Consider the following 20,728-nt stretch of genomic DNA (forward strand, 5'->3'; position numbering starts at 1 on the left):
GGGTGTGGGTGGCGGGTGTGGGTGGTGGGTGTGCACGGCATAGAGATGGATAGAGGGCACACTTGGTCCTGTTTTAAAATGGGCAGCACCATTGAGGAATTTCACCATTTTTGAAGTAGCCAACTGGGCGGGACTTCCTATGGATTAAGGAAGTATCACAGAATGACATCCAGGTCAGCAGAAGGAATTACGCCCCCTACACATCCATCCTAACTTTGCAGTCTGTTAAGTTACACCAGATGTCATTCATTTCAATGGGGACCATTCGCAACGGAGTGTAACGGCGTTCTTCTTTTGTTGAAGGAGAGTCGGACCGAAATGCAGCGTGTAAGTTACTCATGTTTATTTAGTGAAGACAAACGAACGAACTATACACGAATAACTAATAAATACAAAAAATAACAAACAGAACGTGAAACCAATTACAGCCTATCTGGTGAACACTACACAGAGACAGGAACAATCACCCACGAAATGCAAAGCGAAAACAGGCTACCTAAATACGGTTCCCAATCAGAGACAACGAGAATCACCTGACTCTGATTGAGAACCGCCTCAGGCAGCCAAACCTATTAAACACACACACCCCTAATCAGCTACAATCCCAACTACTACAAACCCCAATAAGAAAATACAATACAATAACCCATGTCACACCCTGGTCTGACTAACTAATAAACTAAAACACAAAATACTAAGACCAAGGCGTGACACGGAGTGGCATTTTGCAGGAATTTTTCAAACTCTGCGTCCTATTCAGTCTGTCAATAGAACAGGAAGTTACCTAACCACAGTCCGGCCAGAGTCTGTCAATAGAACAGGAAGTTACCTAACCACAGTCTGGCCAGAGTCTGTCAATAGAACAGGAAGTTACCTAACCAGAGTCCGGCCAGAGTCTGTCAATAGAACAGGAAGTTACCTAACCACAGTCCGGCCAGAGTCTGTCAATAGAACAGGAAGTTACCTAACCACAGTCTGGCCAGAGTCTGTCAATAGAACAGGAAGTTACCTAACCACAGTCCTGCCAGAGTCTGTCAATAGAACAGGAAGTTACCTAACCACAGTCTGGCCAGAGTCTGTCAATAGAACAGGAAGTTACCTAACCACAGTCCTGCCAGAGTCTGTCAATAGAACAGGAAGTTACCTAACCACAGTCTGGCCAGAGTCTGTCAATAGAACAGGAAGTTACCTAACCACAGTCCGGCCAGAGTCTGTCAATAGAACAGGAAGTTACCTAACCACAGTCCTGCCAGAGTCTGTCAATAGAACAGGAAGTTACCTAACCACAGTCCGGCCAGAGTCTGTCAATAGAACAGGAAGTTACCTAACCACAGTCCGGCCAGAGTCTGTCAATATAACAGGAAGTTACCTAACCACAGTCCGGCCAGAGTCTGTCAATATAACAGGAAGTTACCTAACCACAGTCCTGCCAGAGTCTGTCAATAGAACAGGAAGTTACCTAACCACAGTCTGGCCAGAGTCTGTCAATAGAACAGGAAGTTACCTAACCACAGTCCTGCCAGAGTCTGTCAATAGAACAGGAAGTTACCTAACCACAGTCCGTCCAGAGTCTGTCAATAGAACAGGAAGTTACCTAACCACAGTCCGGCCAGAGTCTGTCAATAGAACAGGAAGTTACCTAACCACAGTCTGGCCAGAGTCTGTCAATAGAACAGGAAGTTACCTAACCACAGTCCTGCCAGAGTCTGTCAATAGAACAGGAAGTTACCTAACCACAGTCTGGCCAGAGTCTGTCAATAGAACAGGAAGTTACCTAACCACAGTCCTGCCAGAGTCTGTCAATAGAACAGGAAGTTACCTAACCACAGTCTGGCCAGAGTCTGTCAATAGAACAGGAAGTTACCTAACCACAGTCCTGCCAGAGTCTGTCAATAGAACAGGAAGTTACCTAACCACAGTCTGGCCAGAGTCTGTCAATAGAACAGGAAGTTACCTAACCACAGTCCTGCCAGAGTCTGTCAATAGAACAGGAAGTTACCTAACCACAGTCCGTCCAGAGTCTGTCAATAGAACAGGAAGTTACCTAACCACAGTCCGGCCAGAGTCTGTCAATAGAACAGGAAGTTACCTAACCACAGTCTGGCCAGAGTCTGTCAATAGAACAGGAAGTTACCTAACCACAGTCCGGCCAGAGTCTGTCAATAGAACAGGAAGTTACCTAACCACAGTCTGGCCAGAGTCTGTCAATAGAACAGGAAGTTACCTAACCACAGTCCTGCCAGAGTCTGTCAATAGAACAGGAAGTTACCTAACCACAGTCTGGCCAGAGTCTGTCAATAGAACAGGAAGTTACCTAACCACAGTCCTGCCAGAGTCTGTCAATAGAACAGGAAGTTACCTAACCACAGTCTGGCCAGAGTCTGTCAATAGAACAGGAAGTTACCTAACCACAGTCCGGCCAGAGTGTCAATAGAACAGGAAGTTACCTAACCACAGTCCGGCCAGAGTCTGTCAATAGAACAGGAAGTTACCTAACCACAGTCCGGCCAGAGTCTGTCAATAGAACAGGAAGTTACCTAACCACAGTCCGGCCAGAGTCTGTCAATATAACAGGAAGTTACCTAACCACAGTCTGGCCAGAGTCTGTCAATAGAACAGGAAGTTACCTAACCACAGTCCGGCCAGAGTCTGTCAATAGAACAGGAAGTTACCTAACCACAGTCCGGCCAGAGTCTGTCAATATAACAGGAAGTTACCTAACCACAGTCCGGCCAGAGTCTGTCAATAGAACAGGAAGTTACCTAACCACAGTCCTGCCAGAGTCTGTCAATAGAACAGGAAGTTACCTAACCACAGTCTGGCCAGAGTCTGTCAATAGAACAGGAAGTTACCTAACCACAGTCCTGCCAGAGTCTGTCAATAGAACAGGAAGTTACCTAACCACAGTCCGTCCAGAGTCTGTCAATAGAACAGGAAGTTACCTAACCACAGTCCGGCCAGAGTCTGTCAATATAACAGGAAGTTACCTAACCACAGTCCGGCCAGAGTCTGTCAATATAACAGGAAGTTACCTAACCACAGTCCGGCCAGAGTCTGTCAATATAACAGGAAGTTACCTAACCACAGTCCGGCCAGAGTCTGTCAATAGAACAGGAAGTTACCTAACCACAGTCTGGCCAGAGTCTGTCAATAGAACAGGAAGTTACCTAACCACAGTCTGGCCAGAGTCTGTCAATAGAACAGGAAGTTACCTAACCACAGTCCGGCCAGAGTCTGTCAATAGAACAGGAAGTTACCTAACCACAGTCCGGCCAGAGTGTGTCAATAGAACAGGAAGTTACCTAACCAGAGTCCTGCCAGAGTCTGTCAATAGAACAGGAAGTTACCTAACCAGAGTCCGGCCAGAGTCTGTCAATAGAACAGGAAGTTATCTAACCACAGTCCGGCCAGAGTCTGTCAATAGAACAGGAAGTTACCTAACCACAGTCCGGCCAGAGTCTGTCAATAGAACAGGAAGTTATCTAACCAGAGTCCTGCCAGAGTCTGTCAATAGAACAGGAAGTTACCTAACCACAGTCCGGCCAGAGTCTGTCAATAGAACAGGAAGTTACCTAACCACAGTCCTGCCAGAGTCTGTCAATAGAACAGGAAGTTACCTAACCACAGTCCGGCCAGAGTCTGTCAATAGAACAGGAAGTTACCTAACCACAGTCCGGCCAGAGTCTGTCAATAGAACAGGAAGTTACCTAACCACAGTCCGTCCAGAGTCTGTCAATAGAACAGGAAGTTACCTAACCAGAGTCTGGCCAGAGTCTGTCAATAGAACAGGAAGTTACCTAACCACAGTCTGGCCAGAGTCTGTCAATAGAACAGGAAGTTACCTAACCACAGTCCGGCCAGAGTCTGTCAATAGAACAGGAAGTTACCTAACCACAGTCTGGCCAGAGTCTGTCAATAGAACAGGAAGTTACCTAACCACAGTCCGGCCAGAGTCTGTCAATAGAACAGGAAGTTACCTAACCACAGTCCGGCCAGAGTCTGTCAATATAACAGGAAGTTACCTAACCACAGTCCGGCCAGAGTCTGTCAATATAACAGGAAGTTACCTAACCACAGTCCTGCCAGAGTCTGTCAATAGAACAGGAAGTTACCTAACCACAGTCTGGCCAGAGTCTGTCAATAGAACAGGAAGTTACCTAACCACAGTCCTGCCAGAGTCTGTCAATAGAACAGGAAGTTACCTAACCACAGTCCGTCCAGAGTCTGTCAATAGAACAGGAAGTTACCTAACCACAGTCCGGCCAGAGTCTGTCAATAGAACAGGAAGTTACCTAACCACAGTCTGGCCAGAGTCTGTCAATAGAACAGGAAGTTACCTAACCACAGTCCTGCCAGAGTCTGTCAATAGAACAGGAAGTTACCTAACCACAGTCTGGCCAGAGTCTGTCAATAGAACAGGAAGTTACCTAACCACAGTCCTGCCAGAGTCTGTCAATAGAACAGGAAGTTACCTAACCACAGTCTGGCCAGAGTCTGTCAATAGAACAGGAAGTTACCTAACCACAGTCCTGCCAGAGTCTGTCAATAGAACAGGAAGTTACCTAACCACAGTCTGGCCAGAGTCTGTCAATAGAACAGGAAGTTACCTAACCACAGTCCTGCCAGAGTCTGTCAATAGAACAGGAAGTTACCTAACCACAGTCCGTCCAGAGTCTGTCAATAGAACAGGAAGTTACCTAACCACAGTCCGGCCAGAGTCTGTCAATAGAACAGGAAGTTACCTAACCACAGTCTGGCCAGAGTCTGTCAATAGAACAGGAAGTTACCTAACCACAGTCCGGCCAGAGTCTGTCAATAGAACAGGAAGTTACCTAACCACAGTCTGGCCAGAGTCTGTCAATAGAACAGGAAGTTACCTAACCACAGTCCTGCCAGAGTCTGTCAATAGAACAGGAAGTTACCTAACCACAGTCTGGCCAGAGTCTGTCAATAGAACAGGAAGTTACCTAACCACAGTCCTGCCAGAGTCTGTCAATAGAACAGGAAGTTACCTAACCACAGTCTGGCCAGAGTCTGTCAATAGAACAGGAAGTTACCTAACCACAGTCCGGCCAGAGTGTCAATAGAACAGGAAGTTACCTAACCACAGTCCGGCCAGAGTCTGTCAATAGAACAGGAAGTTACCTAACCACAGTCCGGCCAGAGTCTGTCAATAGAACAGGAAGTTACCTAACCACAGTCCGGCCAGAGTCTGTCAATATAACAGGAAGTTACCTAACCACAGTCCGGCCAGAGTCTGTCAATAGAACAGGAAGTTACCTAACCACAGTCCTGCCAGAGTCTGTCAATAGAACAGGAAGTTACCTAACCACAGTCCGGCCAGAGTCTGTCAATAGAACAGGAAGTTACCTAACCACAGTCCGGCCAGAGTCTGTCAATAGAACAGGAAGTTACCTAACCACAGTCCGTCCAGAGTCTGTCAATAGAACAGGAAGTTACCTAACCAGAGTCTGGCCAGAGTCTGTCAATAGAACAGGAAGTTACCTAACCACAGTCTGGCCAGAGTCTGTCAATAGAACAGGAAGTTACCTAACCACAGTCCGGCCAGAGTCTGTCAATAGAACAGGAAGTTACCTAACCACAGTCTGGCCAGAGTCTGTCAATAGAACAGGAAGTTACCTAACCACAGTCCGGCCAGAGTCTGTCAATAGAACAGGAAGTTACCTAACCACAGTCCGGCCAGAGTCTGTCAATATAACAGGAAGTTACCTAACCACAGTCCGGCCAGAGTCTGTCAATATAACAGGAAGTTACCTAACCACAGTCCTGCCAGAGTCTGTCAATAGAACAGGAAGTTACCTAACCACAGTCTGGCCAGAGTCTGTCAATAGAACAGGAAGTTACCTAACCACAGTCCTGCCAGAGTCTGTCAATAGAACAGGAAGTTACCTAACCACAGTCCGTCCAGAGTCTGTCAATAGAACAGGAAGTTACCTAACCACAGTCCGGCCAGAGTCTGTCAATAGAACAGGAAGTTACCTAACCACAGTCTGGCCAGAGTCTGTCAATAGAACAGGAAGTTACCTAACCACAGTCCTGCCAGAGTCTGTCAATAGAACAGGAAGTTACCTAACCACAGTCTGGCCAGAGTCTGTCAATAGAACAGGAAGTTACCTAACCACAGTCCTGCCAGAGTCTGTCAATAGAACAGGAAGTTACCTAACCACAGTCTGGCCAGAGTCTGTCAATAGAACAGGAAGTTACCTAACCACAGTCCTGCCAGAGTCTGTCAATAGAACAGGAAGTTACCTAACCACAGTCTGGCCAGAGTCTGTCAATAGAACAGGAAGTTACCTAACCACAGTCCTGCCAGAGTCTGTCAATAGAACAGGAAGTTACCTAACCACAGTCCGTCCAGAGTCTGTCAATAGAACAGGAAGTTACCTAACCACAGTCCGGCCAGAGTCTGTCAATAGAACAGGAAGTTACCTAACCACAGTCTGGCCAGAGTCTGTCAATAGAACAGGAAGTTACCTAACCACAGTCCGGCCAGAGTCTGTCAATAGAACAGGAAGTTACCTAACCACAGTCTGGCCAGAGTCTGTCAATAGAACAGGAAGTTACCTAACCACAGTCCTGCCAGAGTCTGTCAATAGAACAGGAAGTTACCTAACCACAGTCTGGCCAGAGTCTGTCAATAGAACAGGAAGTTACCTAACCACAGTCCTGCCAGAGTCTGTCAATAGAACAGGAAGTTACCTAACCACAGTCTGGCCAGAGTCTGTCAATAGAACAGGAAGTTACCTAACCACAGTCCGGCCAGAGTGTCAATAGAACAGGAAGTTACCTAACCACAGTCCGGCCAGAGTCTGTCAATAGAACAGGAAGTTACCTAACCACAGTCCGGCCAGAGTCTGTCAATAGAACAGGAAGTTACCTAACCACAGTCCGGCCAGAGTCTGTCAATATAACAGGAAGTTACCTAACCACAGTCTGGCCAGAGTCTGTCAATAGAACAGGAAGTTACCTAACCACAGTCCGGCCAGAGTCTGTCAATAGAACAGGAAGTTACCTAACCACAGTCCGGCCAGAGTCTGTCAATATAACAGGAAGTTACCTAACCACAGTCCGGCCAGAGTCTGTCAATATAACAGGAAGTTACCTAACCACAGTCCGGCCAGAGTCTGTCAATAGAACAGGAAGTTACCTAACCACAGTCTGGCCAGAGTCTGTCAATAGAACAGGAAGTTACCTAACCACAGTCTGGCCAGAGTCTGTCAATAGAACAGGAAGTTACCTAACCACAGTCCGGCCAGAGTCTGTCAATAGAACAGGAAGTTACCTAACCACAGTCCGGCCAGAGTGTGTCAATAGAACAGGAAGTTACCTAACCAGAGTCCTGCCAGAGTCTGTCAATAGAACAGGAAGTTACCTAACCAGAGTCCGGCCAGAGTCTGTCAATAGAACAGGAAGTTATCTAACCACAGTCCGGCCAGAGTCTGTCAATAGAACAGGAAGTTACCTAACCACAGTCCGGCCAGAGTCTGTCAATAGAATAGGAAGTTATCTAACCAGAGTCCTGCCAGAGTCTGTCAATAGAACAGGAAGTTACCTAACCACAGTCCGGCCAGAGTCTGTCAATAGAACAGGAAGTTACCTAACCACAGTCCGGCCAGAGTCTGTCAATATAACAGGAAGTTACCTAACCACAGTCCGGCCAGAGTCTGTCAATAGAACACGAAGTTATCTAACCACAGTCCGGCCAGAGTCTGTCAATAGAACAGGAAGTTACCTAACCACAGTCCGGCCAGAGTCTGTCAATATAACAGGAAGTTACCTAACCACAGTCCGGCCAGAGTCTGTCAATAGAACAGGAAGTTACCTAACCACAGTCCGTCCAGAGTCTGTCAATAGAACAGGAAGTTACCTAACCAGAGTCTGGCCAGAGTCTGTCAATAGAACAGGAAGTTACCTAACCACAGTCTGGCCAGAGTCTGTCAATAGAACAGGAAGTTACCTAACCACAGTCCGGCCAGAGTCTGTCAATAGAACAGGAAGTTACCTAACCACAGTCTGGCCAGAGTCTGTCAATAGAACAGGAAGTTACCTAACCACAGTCCGGCCAGAGTCTGTCAATAGAACAGGAAGTTATCTAACCAGAGTCCTGCCAGAGTCTGTCAATAGAACAGGAAGTTACCTAACCACAGTCCGGCCAGAGTCTGTCAATAGAACAGGAAGTTACCTAACCACAGTCCGGCCAGAGTCTGTCAATAGAACAGGAAGTTACCTAACCACAGTCCGGCCAGAGTCTGTCAATAGAACAGGAAGTTACCTAACCACAGTCTGGCCAGAGTGTCAATAGAACAGGAAGTTACCTAACCACAGTCTGGCCAGAGTCTTTCAATAGAACAGGAAGTTACCTAACCACAGTCCGGCCAGAGTGTCAATAGAACAGGAAGTTACCTAACCACAGTCTGGCCAGAGTCTGTCAATAGAACAGGAAGTTACCTAACCACAGTCTGGCCAGAGTCTGTCAATAGAACAGGAAGTTACCTAACCACAGTCTGGCCAGAGTCTGTCAATAGAACAGGAAGTTACCTAACCACAGTCCGGCCAGAGTCTGTCAATAGAACAGGAAGTTACCTAACCACAGTCCGGCCAGAGTCTGTCAATAGAACAGGAAGTTAACTAACCACAGTCCGGCCAGAGTCTGTCAATATAACAGGAAGTTACCTAACCACAGTCTGGCCAGAGTCTGTCAATAGAACAGGAAGTTATCTAACCACAGTCCGGCCAGAGTCTGTCAATAGAACAGGAAGTTACCTAACCACAGTCCGGCCAGAGTCTGTCAATAGAACAGGAAGTTACCTAACCACAGTCCGGCCAGAGTCTGTCAATAGAACAGGAAGTTACCTAACCACAGTCCGGCCAGAGTGTCAATAGAACAGGAAGTTACCTAACCACAGTCCGGCCAGAGTGTCAATAGAACAGGAAGTTACCTAACCACAGTCCGGCCAGAGTCTGTCAATAGAACAGGAAGTTACCTAACCACAGTCCGGCCAGAGTGTCAATAGAACAGGAAGTTACCTAACCACAGTCCGGCCAGAGTCTGTCAATATAACAGGAAGTTACCTAACCACAGTCCGGCCAGAGTCTGTCAATAGAACAGGAAGTTATCTAACCACAGTCCTGCCAGAGTCTGTCAATATAACAGGAAGTTACCTAACCACAGTCCGGCCAGAGTCTGTCAATAGAACAGGAAGTTACCTAACCAGAGTCCGGCCAGAGTCTGTCAATAGAACAGGAAGTTATCTAACCACAGTCCGGCCAGAGTCTGTCAATAGAACAGGAAGTTACCTAACCACAGTCCGGCCAGAGTCTGTCAATAGAATAGGAAGTTATCTAACCAGAGTCCTGCCAGAGTCTGTCAATAGAACAGGAAGTTACCTAACCACAGTCCGGCCAGAGTCTGTCAATATAACAGGAAGTTACCTAACCACAGTCCGGCCAGAGTCTGTCAATAGAACACGAAGTTATCTAACCACAGTCCGGCCAGAGTCTGTCAATAGAACAGGAAGTTACCTAACCACAGTCCGGCCAGAGTCTGTCAATAGAACAGGAAGTTACCTAACCACAGTCCGGCCAGAGTCTGTCAATAGAACAGGAAGTTACCTAACCACAGTCCGTCCAGAGTCTGTCAATAGAACAGGAAGTTACCTAACCAGAGTCTGGCCAGAGTCTGTCAATAGAACAGGAAGTTACCTAACCACAGTCTGGCCAGAGTCTGTCAATAGAACAGGAAGTTACCTAACCACAGTCCGGCCAGAGTCTGTCAATAGAACAGGAAGTTACCTAACCACAGTCTGGCCAGAGTCTGTCAATAGAACAGGAAGTTACCTAACCACAGTCCGGCCAGAGTCTGTCAATAGAACAGGAAGTTATCTAACCAGAGTCCTGCCAGAGTCTGTCAATAGAACAGGAAGTTACCTAACCACAGTCCGGCCAGAGTCTGTCAATAGAACAGGAAGTTACCTAACCACAGTCCGGCCAGAGTCTGTCAATAGAACAGGAAGTTACCTAACCACAGTCCGGCCAGAGTCTGTCAATAGAACAGGAAGTTACCTAACCACAGTCTGGCCAGAGTGTCAATAGAACAGGAAGTTACCTAACCACAGTCTGGCCAGAGTCTGTCAATAGAACAGGAAGTTACCTAACCACAGTCCGGCCAGAGTGTCAATAGAACAGGAAGTTACCTAACCACAGTCTGGCCAGAGTCTGTCAATAGAACAGGAAGTTACCTAACCACAGTCTGGCCAGAGTCTGTCAATAGAACAGGAAGTTACCTAACCACAGTCTGGCCAGAGTCTGTCAATAGAACAGGAAGTTACCTAACCACAGTCCGGCCAGAGTCTGTCAATAGAACAGGAAGTTACCTAACCACAGTCCGGCCAGAGTCTGTCAATAGAACAGGAAGTTAACTAACCACAGTCCGGCCAGAGTCTGTCAATATAACAGGAAGTTACCTAACCACAGTCTGGCCAGAGTCTGTCAATAGAACAGGAAGTTATCTAACCACAGTCCGGCCAGAGTCTGTCAATAGAACAGGAAGTTACCTAACCACAGTCCGGCCAGAGTCTGTCAATAGAACAGGAAGTTACCTAACCACAGTCCGGCCAGAGTCTGTCAATAGAACAGGAAGTTACCTAACCACAGTCCGGCCAGAGTGTCAATAGAACAGGAAGTTACCTAACCACAGTCCGGCCAGAGTGTCAATAGAACAGGAAGTTACCTAACCACAGTCCGGCCAGAGTCTGTCAATAGAACAGGAAGTTACCTAACCACAGTCCGGCCAGAGTGTCAATAGAACAGGAAGTTACCTAACCACAGTCCGGCCAGAGTCTGTCAATATAACAGGAAGTTACCTAACCACAGTCCGGCCAGAGTCTGTCAATAGAACAGGAAGTTATCTAACCACAGTCCTGCCAGAGTCTGTCAATATAACAGGAAGTTACCTAACCACAGTCCGGCCAGAGTCTGTCAATAGAACAGGAAGTTACCTAACCACAGTCCGGCCCGAGTCTGTCAATAGAACAGGAAGTTACCTAACCAGAGTCCGGCCAGAGTCTGTCAATAGAACAGGAAGTTACCTAACCACAGTCCGGCCAGAGTCTGTCAATAGAACAGGAAGTTACCTAACCACAGTCCGGCCAGAGTCTGTCAATAGAACAGGAAGTTACCTAACCACAGTCCGGCCAGAGTCTGTCAATATAACAGGAAGTTACCTAACCAGAGTCTGGCCAGAGTCTGTCAATAGAACAGGAAGTTACCTAACCACAGTCCTGCCAGAGTCTGTCAATAGAACAGGAAGTTACCTAACCACAGTCTGGCCAGAGTCTGTCAATAGAACAGGAAGTTACCTAACCACAGTCTGGCCAGAGTCTGTCAATAGAACAGGAAGTTACCTAACCACAGTCCTGCCAGAGTCTGTCAATAGAACAGGAAGTTACCTAACCAGAGTCCTGCCAGAATCTGTCAATAGAACAGGAAGTTACCTAACCACAGTCTGGCCAGAGTCTGTCAATATAACAGGAAGTTACCTAACCACAGTCTGGCCAGAGTCTGTCAATAGAACAGGAAGTTACCTAACCACAGTCCTGCCAGAGTCTGTCAATAGAACAGGAAGTTACCTAACCACAGTCCGGCCAGAGTCTGTCAATAGAACAGGAAGTTACCTAACCACAGTCTGGCCAGAGTCTGTCAATAGAACAGGAAGTTACCTAACCACAGTCTGGCCAGAGTCTGTCAATATAACAGGAAGTTACCTAACCACAGTCCGGCCAGAGTCTGTCAATAGAACAGGAAGTTACCTAACCACAGTCCGGCCAGAGTCTGTCAATATAACAGGAAGTTACCTAACCACAGTCTGGCCAGAGTCTGTCAATATAACAGGAAGTTACCTAACCACAGTCTGGCCAGAGTCTGTCAATAGAACAGGAAGTTACCTAACCACAGTCCGGCCAGAGTCTGTCAATAGAACAGGAAGTTACCTAACCAGAGTCCTGCCAGAGTCTGTCAATAGAACAGGAAGTTATCTAACCACAGTCCGGCCAGAGTCTGTCAATAGAACAGGAAGTTACCTAACCACAGTCCGGCCAGAGTCTGTCAATATAACAGGAAGTTACCTAACCACAGTCCGGCCAGAGTCTGTCAATAGAACAGGAAGTTACCTAACCACAGTCTGGCCAGAGTCTGTCAATAGAACAGGAAGTTACCTAACCACAGTCTGGCCAGAGTCTGTCAATAGAACAGGAAGTTACCTAACCACAGTCCTGCCAGACTCTTTCAATATAACAGGAAGTTACCTAACCACAGTCTGGCCAGAGTCTGTCAATAGAACAGGAAGTTACCTAACCACAGTCTGGCCAGAGTCTGTCAATAGAACAGGAAGTTACCTAACCACAGTCCGGCCAGAGTCTGTCAATAGAACAGGAAGTTACCTAACCACAGTCTGTCCAGAGTCTGTCAATAGAACAGGAAGTTACCTAACCACAGTCCTGCCAGAGTCTGTCAATAGAACAGGAAGTTATCTAACCACAGTCTGGCCAGAGTCTGTCAATAGAACAGGAAGTTACCTAACCACAGTCTGGCCAGAGTCTGTCAATAGAACAGGAAGTTACCTAACCACAGTCCGGCCAGAGTCTGTCAATAGAACAGGAAGTTACCTAACCACAGTCTGGCCAGAGTCTGTCAATAGAACAGGAAGTTATCTAACCACAGTCTGGCCAGAGTCTGTCAATAGAACAGGAAGTTACCTAACCACAGTCCGGCCAGAGTCTGTCAATAGAACAGGAAGTTACCTAACCACAGTCCGGCCAGAGTCTGTCAATAGAACAGGAAGTTACCTAACCACAGTCCGGCCAGAGTCTGTCAATAGAACAGGAAGTTACCTAACCACAGTCCGGCCAGAGTCTGTCAATAGAACAGGAAGTTACCTAACCACAGTCCGGCCAGAGTCTGTCAATAGAACAGGAAGTTACCTAACCACAGTCCGGCCAGAGTCTGTCAATAGAACAGGAAGTTACCTAACCACAGTCCTGCCAGAGTCTGTCAATAGAACAGGAAGTTACCTAACCACAGTCCGGCCAGAGTCTGTCAATAGAACAGGAAGTTACCTAACCACAGTCCGGCCAGAGTCTGTCAATAGAACAGGAAGTTACCTAACCACAGTCCGGCCAGAGTCTGTCAATAGAACAGGAAGTTACCTAACCACAGTCCGGCCAGAGTCTGTCAATAGAACAGGAAGTTACCTAACCAGAGTCTGGCCAGAGTCTGTCAATAGAACAGGAAGTTACCTAACCACAGTCCGGCCAGAGTCTGTCAATAGAACAGGAAGTTACCTAACCACAGTCCGGCCAGAGTCTGTCAATAGAACAGGAAGTTACCTAACCACAGTCCGGCCAGAGTGTCAATAGAACAGGAAGTTACCTAACCACAGTCCGGCCAGAGTCTGTCAATAGAACAGGAAGTTACCTAACCACAGTCCGGCCAGAGTCTGTCAATATAACAGGAAGTTACCTAACCACAGTCCGGCCAGAGTGTCAATAGAACAGGAAGTTACCTACCCACAGAATGAGGTACTATAAATTAGTACTATTTTAACATGAATGTTGAATATTATAACATTGGAGGTTAATATTATATGACTGTTGCCTCCCGTTTGAATTCGGAAAAGTTTGTGATGGTAATGACCTTTGTTTATGATGATAATTATTAGGTGTTGCTTCAGTATCTTCCACCGAGCCTAGCTTTTCGCTAGCTTGCTAACTGCTCTGCGTAAGCTAGCTTGACTTGCAATAAAGTTAGAGAAACAAATTGAGACGAATGTAACTAAACAAAACATGTTTTATTATCACCTGAAACAACATGTTTATTCTGTCTTGAATGAAACTGTAATATTTCCCAAATATCTCCCCAAAAATAAATGTGATCTCTGACGAGAGGCAGGCTCCCTTCCTTCCTATAAACACTACACTTATCCAACCAGTAGCGGGGCAAGACTGCGTGAAAAGGACGTAGGACAAAATATATTCCGCCCATTTGTGTACACAGCGTTAGCCAGTAAATTACATTTCTGATAAAACATTCTAGCACTGCAGATGACAGTAGAAAAGAAGCGAGAAGAAATGATCTACTTTAAAATGGAGAGCCCTCAACAGCGCTGCCCATGCTGTCACATAAGCGGTCAATGGCAAAGATAGGATGTTCGCCCTCTTCCCATCTCTATGGTGCTGAACTGGTTGGCTTTGGCTGCAGTGGTGGTGGTGTTATTGGAATTAAGGAGTGGCCTTCCCTCCCTGCTTTGTCCCTTTTCGATCCCTCTCTCCTGTACCCACCTTCCTTCCTCATCTCCCTTCCCTCTCTCATGTACCGACCTTCCTTCCTTCCTCATCTCCCTTCCCACCCTCATCTCCCTTCCCTCTCTCCTCCTCTCTTCCCTCTCTCCTCCTCCATCCTCCCTCCTTCCTCCTCTCCATCTCCCCTCCCTCCTCTCCCCTCCTCTTATCCCTTCTCCCCCTCCCTCCCTCCTTCCTCATCTCCCTTCCCACCCTCATCTCCCTTCCCTCTCTCCTCCTCTCTTCCCTCTCTCCTCCTCCATCCTCCCTCCTTCCTCCTCTCCATCTCCCCTTCCTCCTCCCCTCCTCTCCATCCCTTCTCCTCCCTTCCCTCTCTCCTCCTCCATCCTTCCTCCTCTCCCTCTTCCCTTCCTCCTCCCCTCCTCTCCATCCCTTCTCCTCCCTTCCCTCTCTCCTCCTCCATCCTTTCTCCTCTTCCTCTTCCTTCCTCTCCCCTCATCTCCATCCCTTCTCCTCCTCCCTCCCTCCTTCCTCATCTCCCCTCCCACCCTCATCTCCCTTCCTTCTCTCCTCCATCCTCCCTCCTTCCTCCTCTCCCCTCCTCTCCATCCCTTCTCCTCCTCCTTTCCCTCTCCCCTCCTCTCCATACCCCCTCCTTCCTCCCTTCCCCCCCTACCTCTCCATCTCTCTCCATACCCTCCCGCCAGTCTAAGGTGGTGGTTCAAGTCTCGGTTAGCTCTCCGGACCTGTTTCAAATAGTCTTGCACTATGTGAACCGCGGTGGCCTGGACATGATGGGCAGGGTGTCCATCCTGGAAGATGGGAATAACTCCACGTGTGGCAACTGTAAGTGTCGGACTCAGTGGTATCCTAGGCTTCAACCCAAAATGGCACCCTATTCCCTATTTAGTGCACTATATAGGGAATAGGTCATTTGTGATGCAGCCCTAACCCTTCTTCTCCCAGTCTCTCCTTTCTTCTCCTCCCTGCTCTTCTTTAACTTCTTCCCTCGCTCTCTTCTCCCCATGGATAGAGAGGCTGGGTGTGAGTGTGGCTGGTGATTAGCTAGTATTGGCATGCAGAGGCAGGGTCTAGAACTGGCTGTGGCTGCACTTCCTGTCATTGGTCAACGGTTTCTTAGTCCTCTACCCTCTCATCCTACCACAGGGTCTTTAACACAGACCTTATTATTCTTTTTACACCTCTTCCCCCTCCTCTACCCTCTCCTCCTCTTCCTCCTCTACCCTCTCCTATTCATCCTCTTCCTCTACCCCTCTCCTCCTCTTCCTCCTCGACCCTCTCCTTTTCATCCTCTTCCTCTACCCTCTCCTCCTCTTCCTCCTCTACCCTCTCCTTTTCATCCTCTTCTTCTACCCCTCTCCTCCTCTTCCTCCTCTACCCTCTCCTTTTCATCCTCTTCTTCTACCCCTCTCCTCCTCTTCCTCCTCTACCCTCTCCTTTTCATCCTCTTCTTCTACCCCTCTCCTCCTCTTCCTCCTCTACCCTCTCCTTTTCATCCTCTTCTTCTACCCCTCTCCTCCTCTTCCTCCTCTACCCTCTCCTTTTCATCCTCTTCTTCTACCCCTCTCCTCCTCTTCCTCCTCTACCCTCTCCTTTTCATCCTCTTCTTCTACCCCTCTCCTCCTCTTCCTCCTCGACCCTCTCCTTTTCATCCTCTTCCTCTACCCCTCTCCTCCTCTTCCTCCTCTACCCTGTCCTTTTCATCCTCTTCTTCTACCCCTCTCCTCCTCTTCCTCCTCTACCCTGTCCTTTTCATCCTATTCTTCTACCCCTCTCCTCCTCTTCCTCCTCTACCCTGTCCTTTTCATCCACCTTCATCCTATTCTTCTACCCCTCTCCTCCTCTTCCTCCTCTACCCTCTCCTTTTCATCCTCTTCTTCTACCCCTCTCCTCCTCTTCCTCCTCTACCCTCTCCTTTTCATCCTCTTCTTCTACCCCTCTCCTCCTCTTCCTCCTCTACCCTCTCCTTTTCATCCTCTTCTTCTACCCCTCTCCTCCTCTTCCTCCTCTACCCTCTCCTTTTCATCCTCTTCTTCTACCCCTCTCCTCCTCTTCCTCCTCTACACTCTTCCTCCACCGCCTTCATTTCCACCTCTTCCTCCTACCCTCCTCTTCTTCTACCCCTCTCCTCCTCTTCCTCCTCTGCCCTCTCCTTTTCATCCTCTTCTTCTAACCCTCTCCTATTCCTCCTCTACCCTCTCCTTTTCATACTCTTCTTCTACCCCTCTCCTCCTCTTCCTCCTCTACCCTCTCCTTTTCATCCTCTTCTTCTACCCCTCTCCTCCTCTTCCTCCTCTTCTTGCTCCTCCTCGTCTTCCACCTCCTAATCCTCTTCTACCTCCTCATCCTCTTCATCATCCTCCTCCTCCCCCTCTTCGTCCCTCAGAGCACGGTCAAACTGTCGGTGCACGTGAGTGAGGTGGATGTCTACCTCACGAGGTTCATTCTCAGATATGTAAACTCTGAGGCTGCTGTCTCCAATGGCAAAATAACAGCCTATCAGAAGAGCCGGAAAGGTACGTATCACAGACCAGCTGATCAGAAATGACCAGACCTGATTACAGCATTTAATTTTGTAGAGATGAATTAAAGGAATATGATTGCACTCTTGCTGTATGCTTTTTGAAACTAGTTATGCAGTGTGGACCTAAATTGTAGTTTTCAGTCTAAAATATATATGATCCTCTCTTGACAAGTAAAGATGTTCCCTTTCACAGCACCATGTATTCACTATTGAACCACTCCACATTATACTGTTATTTGTTAGTAATTTAATTGAATGTGTCTAATTCACTCCCTCTCATTCTCGTCTGTCTCTCTCACTCCCTCTCGTTCTCGTCTGTCTCTCTCACTCCCTCTCGTTCTCGTCTCTCTCTCACTCCCTCTCGTTCTCGTCTCTCTCTCACTCCCTCTCGTTCTCGTCTGTCTCTCTCACTCCCTCTCGTTCTCGTCTCTCTCTCACTCCCTCTCGTTCTCGTCTCTCTCTCACTCCCTCTCGTTCTTGTCTGTCTCTCTCACTCCCTCTCGTTCTCGTCTCTCTCTCACTCCCTCTCGTTCTCGTCTCTCTCTCACTCCCTCTCGTTCTCGTCTGTCTCTCTCACTCCCTCTCGTTCTCGTCTGTCTCTCTCACTCCCTCTCGTTCTCGTCTCTCTCTCACTCCCTCTCGTTCTTGTCTGTCTCTCTCACTCCTTCTCGTTCTCGTCTGTCTCTCTCTCTCACTCCCTCTCATTCTCGTCTCTCTCTCACTCCCTCTCGTTCTCGTCTGTCTCTCTCACTCCCTCTCGTTCTAATCTGTCTAACTCACTCCCTCTCGTTCTCGTCTGTCTAACTCACTCCCTCTCGTTCTCGTCTGTCTCTCTCTTACTCCCTCTCGTTCTCATCTGTCTAACTCACTCCCTCTCGTTCTCATCTGTCTCTCTTACTCCCTCTCGTTCTCATCTGTCTCTCTCTTACTCCCTCTCGTTCTCATCTGTCTAACTCACTCCCTCTCGTTCTCATCTGTCTATCTCACTCCCTCTCGTTCTCGTCTCTCTCTCTCACTTCCTCTTGTTCTCATCTGTCTCTCTCACTCCCTCTCGTTCTCATCTGTCTCTTACTCCCTCTCGTTCTCGTCTCTCTCTTACTCCCTCTCGTTCTCATCTGTCTAACTCACTCCTTCTCGTTCTCATCTGTCTTAACTCACTCCCTCTCGTTCTCGTCTGTCTCTCTTACTCCCTCTCGTTCTCGTCTGTCTCTCTCACTCCCTCTCATTCTCATCTCTCTCTTACTCCCTCTCGTTCTCATCTGTCTCTCTCACTCCCTCTTGTTCTCATCTCTCTCTCTCTATCTCCTTCTCTCCCTCTCCCTCCTCTCTCTCTCTCTCTCGCTCTCTCCCCCTCTCTCTCTCTCCCTCTCTCTCTCCCTCTCTCTCTCTCTCTCTTTCTCTCCCCATCTCCTTCTCTCCCTCTCTCCCCCTCTCTCTCTCTCCCCATCTCCTTCTCTCCCTCCCCTTCTCTCTCTCTCCCTCTCTTCCTCTCTCTCCCTCTCCCTCTCTCTCTCTCTCTCTCCCCATCTCCTTCTCTCCCTCCCCTTCTCTCTCTCTCCCCATCTCCTTCTCTCCCTCCCCTTCTCTCTCCCTCCCCTTCTCTCTCTCCCTCTCTTCCTCTCTCTCCCTCTCTCCCTCTCTCTCTCTCTCTCTCTCCCCATCTCCTTCTCTCCCTCCCCTTCTCTCTCTCTCCCTCTCTCCCTCTCTCTCTCCCAGGCTCAGAACAGTCCAAACAGATTGTGTTTGCCCCCAGCTCAGAACCTACCTTCGTCAATGTGCCCCAGAATAACTTTGTAGAACCATTCGTCCTTAACCCTGGTACCTGGACGGTGATCATCGAAGCTGAGGGCATACTGCTGGTGGGAAGCCTATACATTTAGCCTATACATTATTATTATTATATTAGATGTGGTTACTATTGTTCGCCCAGATTTCGGAAGTCGGACGTTGACCGCGATGGTCACAAAGAAGGATACTCTGTCAGTGTACCATTTAAATGAATGAAGTATATTTCAGATGTTGTTGTTGTTGTGTAACGTCCATCGTCCTCCCTGTTGTTGTTGTTGTTGTGTAACATCCATCGTCCTCCATGTTGTTGTTGTTGTTGTGTAACATCATCGTCCTCCATGTTGTTGTTGTTGTTGTTGTGTAACATCCATCGTCCTCCATGTTGTTGTTGTTGTTGTTGTGTAACATCCATCGTCCTCCATGTTGTTGTTGTTGTCGTTGTTGTGTAACATCCATCGTCCACCATGTTGTTGTTGTGTAACATCCATCGCCCTCCATGTTGTTGTTGTTGTTGTTGTTGTTGTTGTGTAACATCCATCGTCCTCCCTGTTGTTGTTGTTGTTGTGTAACATCCATCGTCCTCCCTGTTGTTGTTGTTGTTGTGTAACATCCATCGTCCTCCATGTTGTTGTTGTTGTGTAACATCCATCGTCCTCCATGTTGTTGTTGTTGTCGTTGTTGTGTAACATCCATCGTCCACCATGTTGTTGTTGTTGTTGTGTAACATCCATCGCCCTCCATGTTGTTGTTGTTGTTGTTGTTGTTGTGTAACATCCATCGTCCTCCCTGTTGTTGTTGTTGTTGTGTAACATCCATCGTCCTCCCTGTTGTTGTTGTTGTTGTGTAACATCCATCGTCCTCCCTGTTGTTGTTGTTGTTGTGTATCGTCCATCGTCCTCCCTGTTGTTGTTGTTGTTGTTGTGTAACATCCATCGTCCTCCATGTTGTTGTTGTTGTTGTTGTTGTTGTGTAACATCCATCGTCCTCCATGTTGTTGTTGTTGTTGTTGTGTAACATCCATCGTCCTCCATGTTGTTGTTGTTGTTGTTGTGTAACATCCATCGTCCTCCCTGTTGTTGTTGTTGTTATGTAACATCCATCGTCCTCCCTGTTGTTGTTGTTGTTGTTGTGTAACGTCCATCGTCCTCCATGTTGTTGTGTATCGTCCATCGTCCTCCATATTGTTGTTGTTGTTGTGTAACGTCCATCGTCCTCCCTGTTGTTGTTGTTGTGTAACATCCATCGTCCTCCATGTTGTTGTTGTTGTGTAACGTCCATCGTCCTCCATGTTGTTGTTGTTGTGTAACATCCAACGTCCTCCATGTTGTTGTTGTTGTTGTGTAACGTCCATCGTCCTCCATGTTGTTGTTGTTGTGTAACGTCCATCGTCCTCCATGTTGTTGTTGTTGTGTAACGTCCATCGTCCTCCCTGTTGTTGTTGTTGTTGTGTAACATCCACCGTCCTCCATATTGTTGTTGTTGTTGTTGTGTAACGTCCATCGTCCTCCATGTTGTTGTTGTTGTTGTGTAACATCCATCGTCCTCCCTGTTGTTGTTGTTGTTGTTGTTGTTTAACATCCATCGTCCTCCCTGTTGTTGTTGTTGTTGTGTAACATCCATCGTCCTCCCTGTTGTTGTTGTTGTTGTTGTGTAACATCTATGTTGTTGTTGTGTAACGTCCATCGTCCTCCATGTTGTTGTTGTTGTTGTGTATCGTCCATCGTCCTCCATGTTGTTGTTGTTGTTGTGTAACATCCATCGTCCTCCATGTTGTTGTTGTTGTTGTTGTGTAACATCCATCGTCCTTCATGTTGTTGTTGTTGTTGTTGTTGTTGTTGTGTAACGTCCATCGTCCTCCATGTTGTTGTTGTTGTGTAACATCCATCGTCCTCCATGTTGTTATTGTTGTTGTGTAACGTCCATCGTGCTCCATGTTGTTGTTGTTGTTGTTGTGTAACGTCCATCGTCCTCCATGTTGTTGTTGTGTAACGTCCATCGTCCTCCCTGTTGTTGTTGTTGTTGTGTAACATCCACCGTCCTCCATATTGTTGTTGTTGTTGTTGTGTAACGTCCATCGTCC

At 47.6% G+C, this 20,728-nt stretch overlaps 1 protein-coding gene across 1 annotated transcript in view; it reads left to right on the plus strand.

The window, feature by feature from the left end:
• LOC135504687 (laminin subunit alpha-5-like) overlaps positions 1-20,728 on the plus strand; it is a 198,640-nt gene that overhangs the window by 148,884 nt on the left and 29,028 nt on the right. The window contains 2 exon segments of the mRNA XM_064923477.1: positions 15,023-15,161; positions 18,577-18,719. Coding sequence (XP_064779549.1) covers positions 15,023-15,161; positions 18,577-18,719 — 282 coding nt within the window.

This window comes from Oncorhynchus masou, chromosome 18 (assembly GCF_036934945.1).
Source record: "Oncorhynchus masou masou isolate Uvic2021 chromosome 18, UVic_Omas_1.1, whole genome shotgun sequence".
NCBI lineage: Eukaryota > Metazoa > Chordata > Actinopteri > Salmoniformes > Salmonidae > Oncorhynchus > Oncorhynchus masou.